This window comes from Canis aureus, chromosome 2, assembly GCF_053574225.1.
Source record: "Canis aureus isolate CA01 chromosome 2, VMU_Caureus_v.1.0, whole genome shotgun sequence".
Taxonomy (NCBI): Eukaryota; Metazoa; Chordata; class Mammalia; order Carnivora; family Canidae; genus Canis; species Canis aureus.
The window spans coordinates 18,560,069-18,578,125 of record NC_135612.1 but is presented as its reverse complement, the minus strand read 5'-3'; the positions used below and the strand labels follow the sequence as shown (position 1 = coordinate 18,578,125).

Genomic DNA, 18,057 nt, shown 5'->3' with positions numbered 1-18,057 from the left:
AGCCATTTGCCTTCCTTTGGGATACTTTTGTTTGTGTATAGTTTTGCTAACTGGAAGGGAATTCTATAATTAATACCAGTTAAAATTCTGCTCCCCAGGGTAGAGACTTGGGGTTTTTATCCTTATAAACTTTTGGCCCAGTTCTATGATCTGGAGCAGTACAAATGGCTATTTTCTGAGAAAACACTCTCTGCATATGAAAATGCAGATTTGAGCCCCCTACATTTCCTACTCTGAATGTCTATTTATCTATTTGGGGCCTTCCCATACTTACCAGATTGGGAGGAAGTGAATAAGTTATATCTCCAAGGATTAGGATACATAATCAGTAATGCTCAGAACACTTTGTGATTTTAGTTGAGCCTATAGATTGATTAATTGATGATTTATTGAAACTATAGAATCATTTAAACTTGGAAGATGTGAGATCCAGCTGAGGAATTTGCTCTTTACTGAATATCTCTAGTTTATAGAGCTTTATGAAACATATATGGTCATTTTTAAAAAGCATGTTTATTATTAACATTTTTCTTGTTTTTTACCTTTTATGCAACATTTACTAACCTGCAATAGTACTTAAATAATTACCGTAAATAAACATAATGAGTAATTCTTGATACTTGAGAGTAGGGATATGGATCTTCCATTGTAATCTTATAGACTAAAATGTTTGTGGCTTCTAGTTCTGTGTGCTGTTTTAATAACCAAACCCATCTTAGTTGGTATCTTTTATGTTCTGATGTGTTTCTTCAGGTTCTGGAATTTGTGCGTGTTTCTAGATGGTTTCTTCCCATTTTCCCTAGTTTTAAGTCTGAAGATTGCTTAGTGGCGTATACAATGTAGTAAGCTCCCTGACTCTGAATTTCCCCTCCTATACAATGTACTAAGCCCCTTTCCCCTCCATATTTGCTAATATTTTCCATTGGATTGAATCATTAATAGCTCTTTTTTCATTTCAAAACAAGTAACATTTCAAAAAGCATTGATAGCATGTACTCCGAGATCATAAATCTGTTCATATCCTTTGACCTAATTATCACCTTTAAGAATTTATAAGGTGAAGAGGCATCTGTGTGGCTCAGTTGGTTAAGCGTTCAATTCTTGCCCTCAGCTGAGGTCTTGATTTCTCAGGGTTGTGAGTTCAAGCCCTGCATTTGGACTTCATGCTGGATGTGGAGCCTACTTAAAAAAATTTGTCAAGTGAAAAGAATTAATAACTGTCTCTAATTAATATTGGAAAATAAAAAAATAATAATGTAGAGAAATTAAGTATATTTTAAAGATAAACTCTATAGATTATGCATTAAAATCATAAGTTTGAATGCTTTGTAGCAACACTTAAGAAATGCCATATAGGGCACCTGGGTGGCTCAGTGTTTGAGCATCTGCCTTTGGTTCAGGTTATGGTCCCAGGGATCGAGTCCTGCCTCAGGTTCCCCACAGGGAGGTAGCCTGCTTCTCCCTCTGCCTATGTCTCTGCCTCTCTCTGTGCGTCTCTCATGAATAAATAAAATCTTTTAAAAAAATAAAAAAGAAATGCCATATAAATATAGGATTAAGCTTTTTAATTAAGAATTTTTGTAGTCTGTTTATAATTATGTTCATCATGAATTCATATGGATGGTGGCTGGAAAGGAAAATATAAAAATGAAATATTTAGTTATGGGATTATGCATGTCTTTCACTTTTAAAAATATCCTACTATGCTATCCAACAAATAAGTACTGAGATGAATATAAAGAGTCCACAATCCACTTGGGCTTGACTATCCAGTGGTTTCTTATTTAGTAAGTGAATTATGGGTTTACTGTTAGGCTGGTTTAGTCACTCCATAGCATTATAAAAATTACTATTTACACATTCAGTTATTTCAAGTAATATTTTGATTTTCAGAAATCAGGTCATATCAGTGAAATCAAAAATCAAAATGGAACTTTGAGTATGGAAAAATTCTGTTTTGGTACTGCGATGGGAAGTGTGCACAGTGACATACATGTTTTACTATAATTGTCTTTTCTGTCCTTCCCACAGTCCACATCCTTCTTATTGGCCAAGCTATGTCTGCTCTTTACTGCTGGAATTCAGAGCTGAATCGATTCTCTTTCATTCTGGAAGCCCCTTCTGCTCGTGATGCAACTTCTGTTACAGTAAAGTCCCTTAATTCAAGCAAGAATTTAATTGCTCTAGTGGGAGCCATCCACTCATGCATATATGAGCTGGCCTACATCTCGAGCCAGTCTGACTTTATTCCAGGGTAGGTTCAACATTTTATATAGAATCTCTTTATGCTCACCATAGTTTTATATGACACTTAATTTCTGAGTGTTTATTTAATGACTGGAAATATACAAAATATAAGAGTAATTTATAATCTAGAAATTTGGTTATATACCGTATTTCTTATATCTATTTTATCAAGTTAATCAGTATTATGAACATTTTGTATTATAAGTTTATTTATGAAATATGATTTTTCCAAATGTGTAATATCAGTGTTCTGAGAGTTTTATGGGTATGTGTATGTATATGCCTGAGATTTGTTGCAGCCGACTTATTTGATATACTTCTTATGCTAGTTCAGGTGAACTGATATTTGAACCTGGTAACAGAGAAGCTATAATAGCAGTAAACATCCTTGATGATACAGTTCCAGAAGAAGAAGAATCCTTTAGAGTTCAGCTTAAAAATCCCAAAGGAGGAGCAGAGATTGGTATTAATGGTTATGTAAAAATAACGATTTTGTCTAATGATGATGCCTATGGAATCGTTGGATTTGCTCAGGTAAAGATCCCACACTTAGAAATCAAAATGATTTATTATATTTATTTATTTGTTTGTTTGTTTATTTATTTATTTAGAGGGAGAGCATAAGAGTGGGGAAAGAGCAAAGAGAGAGGGAGTAAGAGAGGGAATCTCAAGAAGACTTTGCACCAAGCACGGAGCCCAATGTGGGGCTTGATCTCTCAACCTTCAGATCATGAGCTGAGCTGAAATCAAGAGTCAGACACTTAAGTGACTGAGCCGTTCACCCCCCATTCACTCTGCATTTTACAGTGAACTTTACTGATATCTTATAATTTATAGTCCTACACATTGAAACCTCTGAGTCTACTTGCCCTAATTTTTTTTATTATACTGCTCCCTCTTACAAGATTGACTTTGAAATGTTACCAGTTGGCCCTAGTTCTAGGATTCAGCTCCACTATTAGCCTTAACTCTAGAGGGTGATTATGAAGCAGATTAAAAATAGACTGTATACTGTGTTTTCTCACATACCTCAGCTACTGACCTTTGTGTATTAGAGAGAGAGAGAAAGAGGGAGGGAGGGAGATGTTTATAACTATACATGTATGATGCACATGAAGGTGCTTTTTCCTGAGGAAAGAGAACTATGCAGATCTTACCAAGTTAGCTTCCATGCTCAGACTTCATATTCCTTTACCCATAAGCAAAATGTCATCCATTTATATTGTATCATTTAGCCCTATTTGCCAACTCTATCTTGATTTCTTAAGTAGAGTTATAGCTGCAGCAATCATTCATCTTTCTCTGAAATATTCTCCAAGGAAAACCCAACTTAAAGTGGCTTAAACACCAGAAACATGTCCACAGAGAAGATGGGCTTCAGGGTTGGGTTGGTACTCTACTGTGTCACCATGACTCAGATTCTCTCTCTCCATTTTGCCAACATAAAGCTGATTCTTCATTGGTTGAAAGCTGATGTTATTGTTAGGGCTACTGCTTTCTTATTCATGTCCAGCTGGGGAAAGAGACAAATGTGGCACTTAGGATAAGGAAGGGATTTCCCAGATGCCTCTAGAGAACTCTTCTTATGTCTCCCTGGCCAGAACCAATAAGCCACTCCATCTGTTCATTAATTTATTCATTCATGTAGCCATTACTTAGCAAACTCTTCCTATGTATCAGATACTGTTTCAGATGCTATCAAAAAATAAAATGGTAAAAAATCTCTACCCTCACTGTCCCAAATTGTAGAGGAGGCAAAGGGAGACATACAGTAGACAAAGACATGTGAGACATCTCTACTATATCTGATGGCAGTAAGTGCCCTGGAGGAACGTTAGGCGGGGAGGCCAGATGGACAGTGTTTTAGAGGGGACTGAGGTTGTGTGCAGAGAAATAAAACATAGGCTGTCAGGGAGGGAGGCGCTGAAGAAGTGATATTAGAACAAAGGCCTGGGGGAGAGAGGTGAAGAACATTCAAGGCAGGGGAGCCATGAACAAGATGAAAGGCCCTGAAGTGAGGCCTCCATTTGGTGAATCAAGGAAGCCACTGTGGCTGAAATCCGAGTTTGAGGGAGAGATGAGGCCCAAGAGGTGAAGGGCCAGGGCCCTGTTATGGGCTTCCCCAGTAGTAACCACGGGTTTGGTGACTTGCTAGGAGGACTCAAAGGATTCAAGGTTTAGTCATACTCATACTAGGATTTATCTATTACAAAGAAGAGGATACAAAGCAAAAATCATCAAGGGAAAAGACTTATGGGACAAAGTGTGGAGGAAATGAGGGGCAAGTTTCCAAGAGCTCTCTCTCAGGGAAGTTATACAGGACACATTTAATTCTCCCAGCACTGAGTTGAATTGTGACAGCATGTGAGATGTGTTGCCATCCAAGCTCATTAGAGACTCAGTGCCTGGGGCTTAACTGGGGACTAATCATGCAGGCACCCTCAGCCTGACACGTGCCAAAATTCCAGACTCCCAGAGAGAAAGTAGGTGTTCAATATAAACCCCATTGTGTGTACAGTTCAAGCATAGGGAGCCAGTATGAGTCCCAGGAATAGTGGGAATCCTCCTAAACCCAACTTCCTAGACACCGGGTGAGGGCCAATGTTAGAGCAGGCCTTGGAAGGATAGGGAGACTACTATGTGAACTCAACTCCTGCACAAGCTCCTGCATACTGTAATGAAGTTAGCCCCCGAGGGAAAGGGTTGGAGTGGAAGAGCAACTTCATCTGGCTCATTTTAAAAGAACCACTCTGGCCATAGAATTGAGACTCGATTATAAGTGGGCAAGGACAGAAATAGACAGGAAACTAGTGCAGTAATTCAGCAAAAAAACCACAGAGCTACAGGAAGCAGACATTTGCCTTTCAGTGACATAAGGATACCTGTAGAAAGAGCAGATTTGAGGGATGAGATGAGTTTTGAATGTGCTAAGGCCCTGAGTCAATTGTTTGCAGGGGTGGTAAGATCACCCTGTTACCCAGTCTAGCCCCTCTCTGGAGGTAAAGGCAGGTCAGCTTCCTCTGAGGCAGCTCTGCCCAGTATTATATTGTGAGCCATATACATATCTTTAAGTTTTTTAGCCACATAAAAAGAATAGAAACAGGTGAAACTCTTGTTAATGTTTTATTTTACATAACTCAACATATTAACCAACATAAAATGATTGATGGAATAATTTATATCCTTTTTCTTTATACCGTCTTCAACCTCCAGTCTGCATTTTACAGTTATAGACCAGTCACATTTTAGGTGCTCAACAGCCACATGTGGCCAGTGGCTCCTGTGTAGGACAGTGCAGCTCTAAGGCATGAGCTGTTGTGGGGAAGGTTAGGAAAAAGGAAAATTATCTCTGTCTCCACCAGGTCCTCACATGACTTGTTTCCTCATTTTTTGCCAGTCTCTGCTGAAATGACACCTTACCAGAAGGGCCTCCTGGATTAAAAATTGTAACTCCCCACCATCATTCTGTATCTATTTTCTCCTGCCTTGTTCTTAATGAAACTGATAGTGGGCTTTTTTTTTTTTTTTTTTTTTGTCTATTGTCAGTTTCTTTTACTAGAATTCAAGGCTGTGAGAGATGACTGAGTTACTGCTTTATTCATAACTTTATTCCAGAAAAGTGCCTGGCACATAGGAGATGCTTAGTAAGAACCCATCGTTATGCAGGGGAGAGGAGAGAATGCTCACATGGCTTTCTCAGGGTCACACAAATACATAGGGCAGAGCTGGGGAGCCTGGAGCAAGAATCAACATGCCCTACTACATGGTCTCATCTTCTCACCTTGGAGCCCTGCTGCAGCTGGGGAGCACATTTCTATGATAGATTTCTCCTTTTGGAAGTTGTTCTAAGATTATTCTAGAGACATTAAAGCACTGTGGTTTAATCCTGGGTTCTTTTAGTCCGTTCAGTAGAATTTCTCAGTACAGGCCTCTTGTGTCTGGACAGCCTGTTCTAAGTTAAGATTTAGTAGATAAAGAGAGTTTCTTGATAATTTTTGGCTGTATTAAATCCTTATTTTTCTAACCCTTATCAACAAAGGGCATTGCCAGAGATACTTCTGTTTGAAAATGCATATATTTTTTGTGAACAAATTATATGAATATTTTATTTCTTTAAAGATTTTTGTTTTTAAGTAATCTCTAAACCCAATGTGGGACTTGAATTTACAACCCCCAAATTGAGTCACCTGCTCTACTGATTGAGCCAGCCAGGTACCCCTATATGCATGTTTTTAAATCAAGATATTTTCTGTAGGAACTTTGAATACTTTGAGCAAGATTTTATAGCCATGTAATATTTGTAACAATATGTTAAAATACAGTGTAAAACACTGCCTGCCATCTGATATCCATCCGATAGACTATTTGCATTCCATGTAGAAGCTTTCAGAAGCTTTAAGAAATTCATGGAGGAATTTCTTTTCAGATTACCATTGTAAAAAGACAAGAAAATTAAAACTATTACTGGAAAGATTTTTGAAAATCTTTATACTCCACATTCTTCCTTTATTGCTTATGGATAAACTAGGGGTATTGTAAGAAGGAGCTATGGATAAACTAGGGGTATTGTAAGAAGGAGCATTAATTTTGAGCAAAAGCTCATTCAGCAGCTGGCAAGCTGTAGATGTTAGAGAAGGAGTTCCAGTCACAGGGAGGTAGAAATCAGTCTGGAACAGAAGAAAGAGACTGCAGAGTCTAAGTGAAAAAAGGGCCAGGGGATATTTCTGGCAGGAAAAATAGTTGTAAAGACCAGGGGCTAAAGATGAAACACCATCAATGGAAACCGCAAAGCCTGCAGAACATTTGAGAGGATATGAACTTAAGGGTAAGAGGCATTTGTAAATGATCAGAAAGAGTGCCCTGATTCTCATGATGTCTTTACATTTGACTGGGATTTTAGAGACTATGTAGACCAAAAGCTTATTTTAAAGTAGAAATCAAGACCTAGAGGGGTTGCCAGAAGTTATACAGGGGAAGAAGACTTTCCTTATTTCCTGACTATGTCCTTTCATTTCTATGAACTCTAGATGCTATGTATGATGCTTTCCAAAAGGTATGCTTTTGGAATGTGAAAATATTATGTTCATTGAAGAAATTTGAAAATAAGAGCAACAAGAAGACAAAGTAAAAATAACCCTATAATGATTAACATTTTAATTTACTTTTAGTTATTGAAAAGTGTATTTCAAATTAAAACATGGTCATCATATATTGCTGTGTTTTATAAAACTATATTTTTCACTTGTATCATGTTGTTTTAATGTATCATGTTGCTTAGTACTGTGAAGTTTGCACACACACAATAGCATGAAATAAAAACCTACCTAGGTAATTTCATCTAATCCCTTGTGACTTCCTGTGTGTTTTCCAGAATTCATTATATAAGCAAGTAGAAGAAATGGAGCAAGATAGCCTCATAACCTTGAATGTTGAGCGCTTAAAAGGAACGTATGGTCGTGTAACCGTAGCGTGGGAAGCTGATGGAAGTATTAGTGATATATTTCCTACTTCAGGAGTGGTATGTAATTTACAAAATTGTAGGAGAGTCACTTTTAAATTATGATTACTATTGATGCATGGGACCAAACCCTACTTCAAGGATGAAGTGTTTGAGTTTAACCATGTCAACACTGGAACCTATTAATCACTGTAGAGAGGGATACAATTTAATGTTAGCTTTAATGTTAGTTTTAATGTTGTGATTATTGTTCTTTTTTTCTGTAATTCCAAAATTGTCTGTAAAAAAAATCATCCCTTTTGTTGGCCAAATTATGGATGTGTTACAGTTTCAGAAAGATAAAACCAATCAAACTGGAGATGGAAATATGGTTTCAAGATTTGGGTAAAATGGAAGCAGTAAATAGGGCACAATTTTTTTTAAGTTTTTATTTACTTATTCATGAGAGACCCAGAGAAAGGCAGAGACATAGGCAGAGGAAGAAGCAGAGAGCCTGGGATCCCTGGGTGGCGCAGCGGTTTGGCACCTGCCTTTGGCCCAGGGCGTGATCCTGGTGACCTGGGATCGAATCCCACGTCGGGCTCCCAGTGCATGGAGCCTGCTTCTCCCTCTGCCTATGTCTCTGCCTCTCTCTCTCTGTGTGACTATCATAAATAAATTTTTAAAAATTTTAAAAAATTAAAAAAATAAAAGAAGCAGAGAGCCCGATGTGGGACTCGATCCCTGGACCCCAGCCCTGGGATCACAACCTGAGCCAAAGGCAAAGACGCTCAACCACTGAGCCACCCAGGTGTCCCAGTAGGGAACAAATCTATGTAAGGTAGACATATGTATGAAAAAGTAGATTAGAATTGCTGAATGATGTAAGTTGAGTTTCCTGTAGACAGACTCTGTGATTGTGGGTGAATTCCTGGGGAGACACAACTATAAGGAAACAAGGAAGGTAGGGATGTGCAGAGGGGAATGTTGATCCCTGGGTAGTTGTACCTGAGGTTGAGTCTCTGAGGAAGTTCTGGAGCTGAGCTGGTCCTTTGGAGTTGTTTCCAGTTAGAGCAAGGAGGCTGAGATTTTGCATCCCTGTTTTAGCCATCCTAGACCTCACACCACATTGAGTGGGGCATAACCTTGAGTGAAAGTTTGCTACAGCTGAAGGCAGCTCCCACTGAGAAATGTAAAAGCTGTTATTCCCACTAGCTGGGGGATGGGTGCATCAGTCCCAAGAAGGGATTTGGGCAGAGGATCACTTTATCTACTCTTGGAAAATAGTATAAAATTGGGGCACTGGTTGAAGAATGGAATCAGAATTGGGTCAGAGAAGCAAATGGAAAGAGAGAGTTTAAAGAACCTTTAGTTCCTAATTGGAAGATGGGTGGTCTTCTAGACTCATCTCAGGTTTCATAGATTTATCCCTGTATTTTCCCCAAATACTTCTTTGAAGAGTTCCTTTAAAAGATCTCTCATGAAATTATCTCACAAAACGACAAGTGAATGTTATGACCCACCATTTCTAGGTTTCTGTATCGTTTGAAAGGAGATTAGAGCTTCAGTGTCTTAAAAATGTTATCGCAAATTTTATTGCATTGAATATTTACTTTACACAAATTATCAGATCTATTTATACAACTATATAAGTTGTATTTATCAGGTTCTGTATGTTCTGAATTGTATTTTCACAAATAATCTTTCTTATATAAACATGACTAAAATGATTTCTATTTAAATGGAGAATAGTATATTAAATGTAGACTATATTTGGAAGAATTAATTGTTTTATTCAAGATTCAGTAAACCATTGATATAGAGGGCCAGATAGTGAATATTTTAGACTTGTGTGCTATTATAGTCTCTTTCCTAGATACCCAACTTTAGTTTTCTAGCACAATAAAGTGTTGAACAGTATGTAATTGAATGAACTTGTCTGTATTCTGGTAAAACTTGATGAAAAAAAAATGGATTTGGCCAAAGAGTAGTAATTTTCTGACCCCGATTTTATTAATAAAGCTCTTGAGTTTATATCAACTACCTTCTTAAGGTGGAGAGATGAACAACAAAATGGGCCTGGAATGCTAGTTTGAATGATTGCAGTATGTAGTCGTGTTGCTAGAGAATAGAGCAAATGGAGAGAGCTGGGAAATAATATTCAAAGAGCATACAGAAGCCCTATCAGAAAGGATTTCAGATGCCTTTTAGAAAATTTGGATTTGACTATAGACAATAGAGGCACAGCAGGAGGAGAGAGATGCTTTGATTTGTATCTCTTTTAATCTTTCTCTACCTCTATTTTGGTTGATTCATTGTTAAATTACACATCTATTCAGAGTTTAATCAAAGGAAATAGCAAACCTGGCAAAATTTTTGTAGGGAAAAATGTTTAAACTTAGTATGTCAACTTTTTTTATTTCTACAGATTTTTTAAAAATACGGTATCTGGGACTTAGACTCCCAGAGAGACCGTGTACCCTATATTTTAATAGAATGCAGCCTTCAGGATGTGACAGTTCAGCTGCATGTTTTATCAGATTGAGTTTCCATAATGGTTTACTTTTTTTCTTTTTCCTACAATCTTCCATTTTTAATATGAAAAACATTTGAGTGATTTGTAGAATCATATTGTGTCACTTAAATCCCTCTTGTTATATAAGTTGTGGTCAGTATTGAAAGAAAACTTAATCTTTTGAAAATGCACGGTGATAATTACAAAATAAATAAAATCTTCTTTCTTTAAAATTTTAGATCTCATTTTCTGAAGGTCAGGCACTGTCTACAATCACGCTGACTATTCTTGCTGATGATGTTCCAGAGTTATCAGAGATTGTGAGCATAACACTCATTCGAATTACCACAGAAGGAGTTGAGGACCCATCAAAAGGTGCTACCATTGATCAGAAAAGAAACAAATCTGTGATAACGACTTTGCCCAATGACTCACCTTATGGCTTGGTGGGTTGGCATACTGAATTTCTCTTCGTTAGAGTAGCAGAGCCTAAAGGTAAGTGTTAAATATTTTTCAGGGTCTAGTAAGTTTTACTGGGTAATTTCATTGTAATGTTTACTAGGAATATAAATCCCTTCATATATATATATTTAACAGATCATATTCAATCCTTTTTACTTTTTATCTGTTTATTAAATTTTATGATCATATAATCACTCAGCAATAGTGCTATAAGAAACATCTTTACTCTTTTGAGACCTTGCTATCGTAATAGAGACATTAATAGTTTAATCATTACAGTAAAGGTGATAGGTTTTTATTTTACTTTCTCTTCATTCTTTACTTATCTCTTCTCTTTTTTTTGTTAAGATTTTATTTATTTATTCATGACAGACAGAGATAAAGAGGCAGAGACACAGGTAGAGGGAGAAGCAGGCTCCATGCAGGGAGCCCGACATGGGACTCAATCCCGGAACCCCAGGGTCACGTCCTGGGCCGAAGGTGGTGCTAAACCGCTGAGCCACCCGGGCTGCCCTGTTCTCTTTCTACATCCAGATACCTCTAGGTAGATTTTCAACAGTTATAGGGACAATAAGCAACACAGCGAGAAGTATTTGGAACTCAGGGTATTAATTGTTAAACCCAAAGCAGTAATTAGAATGATACATTTTTTGTGAAGTGCTAAGTAACCAGTCCCTATTTCCCTTAAGCTTAGTGCTGAAATCTTTTCCTAAATAACTATTCGAGCAGCTGTAGGATAAATAGATTTTTGTAGATAAAGGCCATTTGACTTATTTGAACAAATATATTTGAACATATGTGTATCTTTAGTATGCAGTGTGAAGCCTCTAGAATTTTCAGACAGAAATGTGCATATCTTTCAAAGACCTTTCATTTAAATAGTTGATGTGAAAAGAATGGCATATAATCATGTACCTGGGCCTTTATATGACTGTATATATGGGAAGAGAAGTGGGAGACTTAAAATATGTTCACTTATTCATTCAAGAAACATTTTGAAGCACCTAATAAGTGCCACAAATTGTGCTGTGTGTTCTGGAAACAAAAACACAATTTTAGTTTATTAGAACGATTGACCAGTGGGAAAGATTGACAAGCATTTTTTGGCCCATTTATATGGCAAGTAAAATTTTAAAAAATGAAAAAAATTAAGTTAAAAAATTCATGCCATGAAATACTTTGATTCTTGTGATAGACCCCTCATTATAAGAACAAAATTATTTTTCTTCTAAAGATTATTAAATGAGTTTGTGTGTTTAATTTTTCATTTTCTTTTTTTTTTTTTTTAAAGAACTTTATTTATTTGAGAGAAAGAGGCAGAGAGCAGAGACCCCGTGCTAAGTGCAGATGCAGGGCTTGATTCCCTGACCCTGCAATCATGACCTGAGCCGAAATCAAGAGTTGGAGGCTTAACCACCTGAGCCACCCAGGGGCCCCATAGTTTTTCATTTTTGAAGAATCTTCTTAGCATTTGTAATTAACTGTCAATCTGCACATATATACTTTCCTAAGACTTTCAGCCGTTTTCATTAAAGCTCATGTTATATGCAACATAGGAGAGTGCGTTAGAGAACCCAAAATTAGGATTCACAACTGGGATATAATGTGTAGCAATTGTCAGCACAACTTTAGAGCAAGGAGGATAAAGCGCAGAATGCTCCTTGGGAGAATACATTAGGGTAGTATAGAACATTCCACCTTAAGTGCTTGGAGTGGTATCGAATACACAGAGAAAAACTTGTTTACTTGTCTTTCTCAGAGAATGTCACCATTCTTCAGTTACCAATTGTTCGAAATAAAGGACTGCTTGGGGACATTGCCATTCATTTGATAGCTAAACCCAATTTCTTATTGCAAGTCAATAATCAAGCTACTGAGAATGAAGATTATGTGCTACAAGAAACAACAATAATAATGAAAGAAAACGTAAAAGAAACTTATGTCAAAGTTGCCATTTTGCCGGTAAGTTTAGGCTGCAGTGAATCTGATGTAAGATAAAGGAAAATGCTGTTAGAGATAAAAATGTGATTAAAAAAAAAAGAAAGAAAAGTGTGATGCTCTTAAAGATAAAAATCTTTGAAAAGGTTGCTCTCAAATGTAAAATTGTGAGTATTGTAACTGGAATATTGTTTGAATGACCTCTGAAGCATTGAATCAGGATTTAATTGCATATCTGATTGGATCCACTATTTTGTTGGTTGGTTTTGTTAAAGTATTGAGCAAATGAATGAAATGCCCAAATTAATCAGATTATTTTTATTGTTGGTTTGATAGGGCAGTATTTTCATGTCATGATACAATTACTCAAATCAAGAATATTCTTCAGAGATTTTAGATCTGGTATTAGTGCTCTTTCATGTATGTAAGGAGAAAGGTGTATATATCTGTAATGATTCACAAGAAACTGACAGTAGTAAATACTGTTATTTATAATATTATAACTAAATATTGTATATATTACAATACTATATATAATAATATTAAAATAAATACGTCCTATATTATTAGACAAAGATAAAGTTGCAGCATAGTAACATCAGTGTTACTAATAGTGTTATTAGTGATAATAGATAGTAGTACCCTCTGGAAAGGACATTCTGGGAAAGACATGTAGGATGGGACAAAACATAAGTTTCCTGCCTTGTTCATTATGTATTATTTTTGTCTTTTGAAATTTTTTATTACCTATTCCAAAACAAAGTAACAGTGTTTAATAAGTTAATTAAAATATAGGAATAATGTCTAGATTTACAAGTCTAAAGCTTTCACTTTTAAGATGTATGTAGCATTTACCATTTTTCCTATATTTGGGGGTGTGTATTATACACAAAAAACATATTGATAGAATATGGTCAGAATTGTGTGACGGATTTTTAAAAATTATTTTACTTGCTATTAAGTATTAGGCTTCAATTAAAAACTGACCAGTAACCTTGAATATCCCCTAAGATTCTGAAGTTGTCAGTGGGAATGTGTTAAAATATGAAAAGGAATCTTTTTTGTTTGTGTGAAAGAGCTTTTCATTCCTGTAGGCAGCCATTTATTTCTCACTGAAAAATATCAGGTTTCCAAGGCAAATTCAGTGTATTTTTAAAAATAGAACATAATCTCTCTCCTGTTCACCCCTCAACCCCCACCCCAGGATGATGCTCCCGAGTTGGAGGAAGGATTTATTGTCAACATCACTGATGTGTACCTGGTGAATTCTGACTTCTCTGCAGGACAGCCAAGTGTGCGGAGGCCTGGGATAGAAATAGTTGAAATAATGATTGAAGAAAATGATGATCCCAGAGGAATTTTTAACTTTCATGTTACCAGAGTGAGATAAATTTCAATATATTTATAGTAATACAGAAGCTTCTACATGCTGACTTGACCAATGTCATATATTTTCTGCAAAATAATTGGCTTTCCTTGTAGATATTTATAAATATCTGTCTTAAAATTTATCTTATAGACTAATTCTTAGTTCTCTTTGTGTTAGAACAAACGATTAAGCAAGATTATTTTCATTACACTTAAATGTAAGAGTCCTAGAGGCAACTGTCTGACTCAGTTGGAAGAGTGTGCAACTCTTGATTTCTAGATCGTGAGGTCAAGCCCAACACTGGGTGTAGAGATTACTTAAATGAATAAATAAATTGAAAAACTTTTAAAAAATGTGGGAATTCTGAAATTTATTATGTATGTTTATATCTGATGATTGATTTGTACTTTGAAGGGTAAAATAGAAGAATAATTCATTTAGAAAGTGATGACACATACGAAGTTAATTTTGTCTTGTATTTTAACTTATTTTCTTTACTTAAAGGATGTTGGTGGAGTTATTTCTGCCTATGAAGTGCCTCCGCCCCTGAATGTTCTTCAGATTCCTGTAGTCCGGCTGGCTGGAAGCTTTGGGGCAGTAAATGTTTATTGGAAGGCAACATTGGACACTGCTGGCCTGGAAGACTTTAAGCCATCTCATGGGATTCTTGAATTTGCAGATAAACAAGTATGCTAATCACGAACATATTAACAATTTTTGGTTGTACTTCAAACATTTTATAGATATTCACTGAGTGAATGTGCATAGTGTATTATACTTTGTATATCAAGCCAAACAGAATTATTATTAGTTAACATGTTTAATTTGTTAAGGGACATAGGAAAAGAACATAAACAGGCAAGAATCCCACCCTTTTCTGAACTTCCCCACCTGATTCTATTTTAAGCAGAAGTTAAAGGGGAATAATAAATGACTTAGAAGTGCCTAAGAATGTATTTTAAAAAGTGCCTGATGAATTTCACTATTCCTATTTAGGTTAATTTATTTTATTTATTTCTTAATGCTTATCAGTATAGGTATTTATTTACTTATGGTTTGCACTAAAAGTGTGCACATTTATTACTTTTAATATCTAAAACTTTTTGTTATAATTAAAAACAAGACTTTTTAAAATGATAGAAAAACTAATTAAAACTGGAAAAATTGAAAAACAGTATTTTAGATTTGGGCCAAAGCATTCTCTAAGGGTTATAAGTCTTGCAAAGTGGGCATTTTGTAATATGTAAGTATAAATGTTTTCATAAAATTTTAAATCAATAAATGGTAAAAGCATGTGAATAACCTTGCAAATGTTAATAGCCTCAAATGGCAATATCCACCTACACAAAGTCTGATTTTGCCAAGACAAATTTGTACAGTATGCATCAACTTATTAGTTGCTGCTGAAAAGTAACCATACAGATCTAGACTTTCCTACACATAATGGTCTATGTTGTTAATATTTGAGATTATGAATTTTTAACAAATTTAGAACTTTGAAACATTTCCTACTAAAAGGTGGGGGGAAATGCAGATTTTTTACACTAAAAGTAGAAAGACATTGATTTTTCATCAAAATAGCCTTCCACCTTTACTTATTACCAACGTTTTATTTTGTATATAAGGTTGAAATCCCATTATTTAACAGTGCCTGAAGATCATCATCATTCTTAAAGTGAACATTCTCTAGGGTGGGTACTCAGTATTTTACAGTATAGATTTGAGGTGCAGACATTTTATTTTATTTTTTAAGATTTATTTATTTATTCATTCGTGAGAAACACACAGAGAGAGGCAGAGACATAGGCAGAGGAGAAGCAGACTTCCCGAGGGGAGCCCAATGCAGGACTCAATCCCAGGACCCCGGGATCATGCCAGATGTCCAGCCACTGAGCCACCCAGGCATCCCAAAGTGCAGACATTTTATTAAGCTTCCATTTAACATTTGGTTTTGCTTAAGTTTCTGCCTGTGAGTGTAAATCCAGTTTTCTTGCTTTGCTCTTTTATTAAAGGATTTAGGTAGATTTAGGTAGAAAAACTTCATTTTCTGGTAAATGTCTGTGTCAAAATACTGGACTTTCCCTCTGAGATATAGGAAAGATTTTACATGTGGAGATACAACTGGAATATTTTTTTAAAAGACATATTTATTTAATAGAGAGAATGGGGAAAGGGGAAGGGCAGGAGCAGGGGAGGGGCAGATGGAGAGGGAGACAAGCAGACTCCTCACTGAGCAGGGAGCCTGATGTGGGGCTTGATCCCAGGATATTGAGATCATGACCTGAACTGAAACCAAGAGCCAGCGGCTCAACCACCTAAGCCATCCAGGTGCCCCACAACTGGAATGTTTTTATGACCAATAGTGAAATCACAAGGTGGGCCAAGTTTTACTTATTTGTAAGTTATAAAAATGTTTAACATGGACCCAGACAGATGAATGACATCCTGATCATAAATATGTAAGTACAGCAGATTTGGGTTTTCTTCCTACCATTATAAGAGTGATGTTTGAAACCAAAGGGATTTATTCTAACTGCCAAAGACAATGGTAATTTCTGTGATTTATGCTTATGCAATGGTTGTTACACCCTGTGTGGCATTTTAAATATTTTTGTTCAAGAATCAGGCTTCATGCTTTTTGTATACATAAATAATGCTATATTTTATTACATATATAATTTCCTTTATCTTGAAAATAATAGACTGTAAATTTCTGACTTTGAAAATCTCTGTAATCTATATATTTTTAAAATAGTATTATGAACATAATTAGACAAAAAATACTTTTCTGTCAACTAAAAGTTTATATATGATCAAAAATTGCTATTACATTATATCCTCCTTGCTTCTTACTCTCTGTCCTTCCCTCTTTCCCTCCCTCCCTTCTTCTTTCTCTCCCTCCCTCTTTTCTTTCTTCTTTCTTTTGTAGGTTACTGCAATGATCGAAATTACCATAATTGATGATGCTGAACTTGAACTCATGGAGACATTCAATATTTCCTTAATCAGGGTAGCTGGAGGTGGCAGGCTTGGTGATGATGTTGTGCTAACTGTTGTTATTCCACAAAATGATTCTCCATTTGGAGTATTTGGATTTGAAGAAAAGACTGTAAGTTACATGTATCAGGGAGAGGATGCCTTCTTCTAGACTAATTTTTGTAATTTTTAGAAGAAAGATTTATTTTTTAAAAAAACTGTTACTGCTCACTTAATGATTCTCTGCTCAAGAGTACTTAGAGTTGGCTATTGAATTAAGGGCCAATCTTTTCATGTATGTTTGTTTGACAGTGATGAGTACTCTTACATCAGCATTTATGAGGAGGAACAAATTCTTATTATTTATTTGTTTGTTTATTTTTAAAGATTTTACTTATTTATTCATGAAAGACACACAGAGAGAAAGAGACAGAGACACAGGCAGAGGGAGAAGCAGGCTCCATGCAGGGAGCCCAACATGGGACACCATCCTGAGTCTCCAGGATCACGCCCTGGACTGAAGGCGGCGCTAAACCACTGAGCCACCTGGGCTGCCCATAAATTCTTATTTATTGGGTAGCATAGACTAGATCCACTTTTTGTCCATACGTTCTGTTCTCAGTCTGTCTTGCTGCCAATCCCCCATTCTGGTCACAAGCCAAGATTCTAAAATAGATCTAAGTGTTACACCCTAGGATACATTTAGCTGAGGGGGGGGGGGCAGGGATTTATTTTGCCCACCCTTCTGATACTCTCTTTTGACTTATATTGAACAAACACCACAGTCACCCTAGCTTAAGTGTTTGTCTCTTCTTTCTTCCCTCTTACTTCCCAGGGCTATCTCCTTCCAAGACTTGCAAGAGGGAAGGCAATTATTTTTATCAGTTTAACTGCAGAGAGAGAAAAAAAGCTTAACCAATCATTTATGCAGCCAGATTTGGTGGCTAGTACTAAATGACCTCTACATCTTAAAAATAAAATGAATTTTTAAAACTATACCATAATTATCATGATGACTTTATGTTATAATTTTTAAGACTTTATCTTTCAAAGGAAATTCCAGGATGCAATAATCATAAATACATGTAGGTAATTCTGACATATACAAATTTT

General features: G+C 36.1%; 1 protein-coding gene across 1 annotated transcript in view; it reads left to right on the top strand.

The window, feature by feature from the left end:
* Positions 1-18,057, top strand: part of ADGRV1 (adhesion G protein-coupled receptor V1) — a 521,868-nt gene that overhangs the window by 149,448 nt on the left and 354,363 nt on the right. The window contains exons 51-58 of the mRNA XM_077865031.1: positions 2,032-2,254; positions 2,577-2,781; positions 7,619-7,765; positions 10,439-10,694; positions 12,421-12,623; positions 13,804-13,980; positions 14,473-14,655; positions 16,898-17,077. Of these exons, the coding sequence (XP_077721157.1) occupies positions 2,032-2,254; positions 2,577-2,781; positions 7,619-7,765; positions 10,439-10,694; positions 12,421-12,623; positions 13,804-13,980; positions 14,473-14,655; positions 16,898-17,077 (1,574 nt within the window). The remainder of the gene's footprint in view (positions 1-2,031; positions 2,255-2,576; positions 2,782-7,618; positions 7,766-10,438; positions 10,695-12,420; positions 12,624-13,803; positions 13,981-14,472; positions 14,656-16,897; positions 17,078-18,057) is intronic.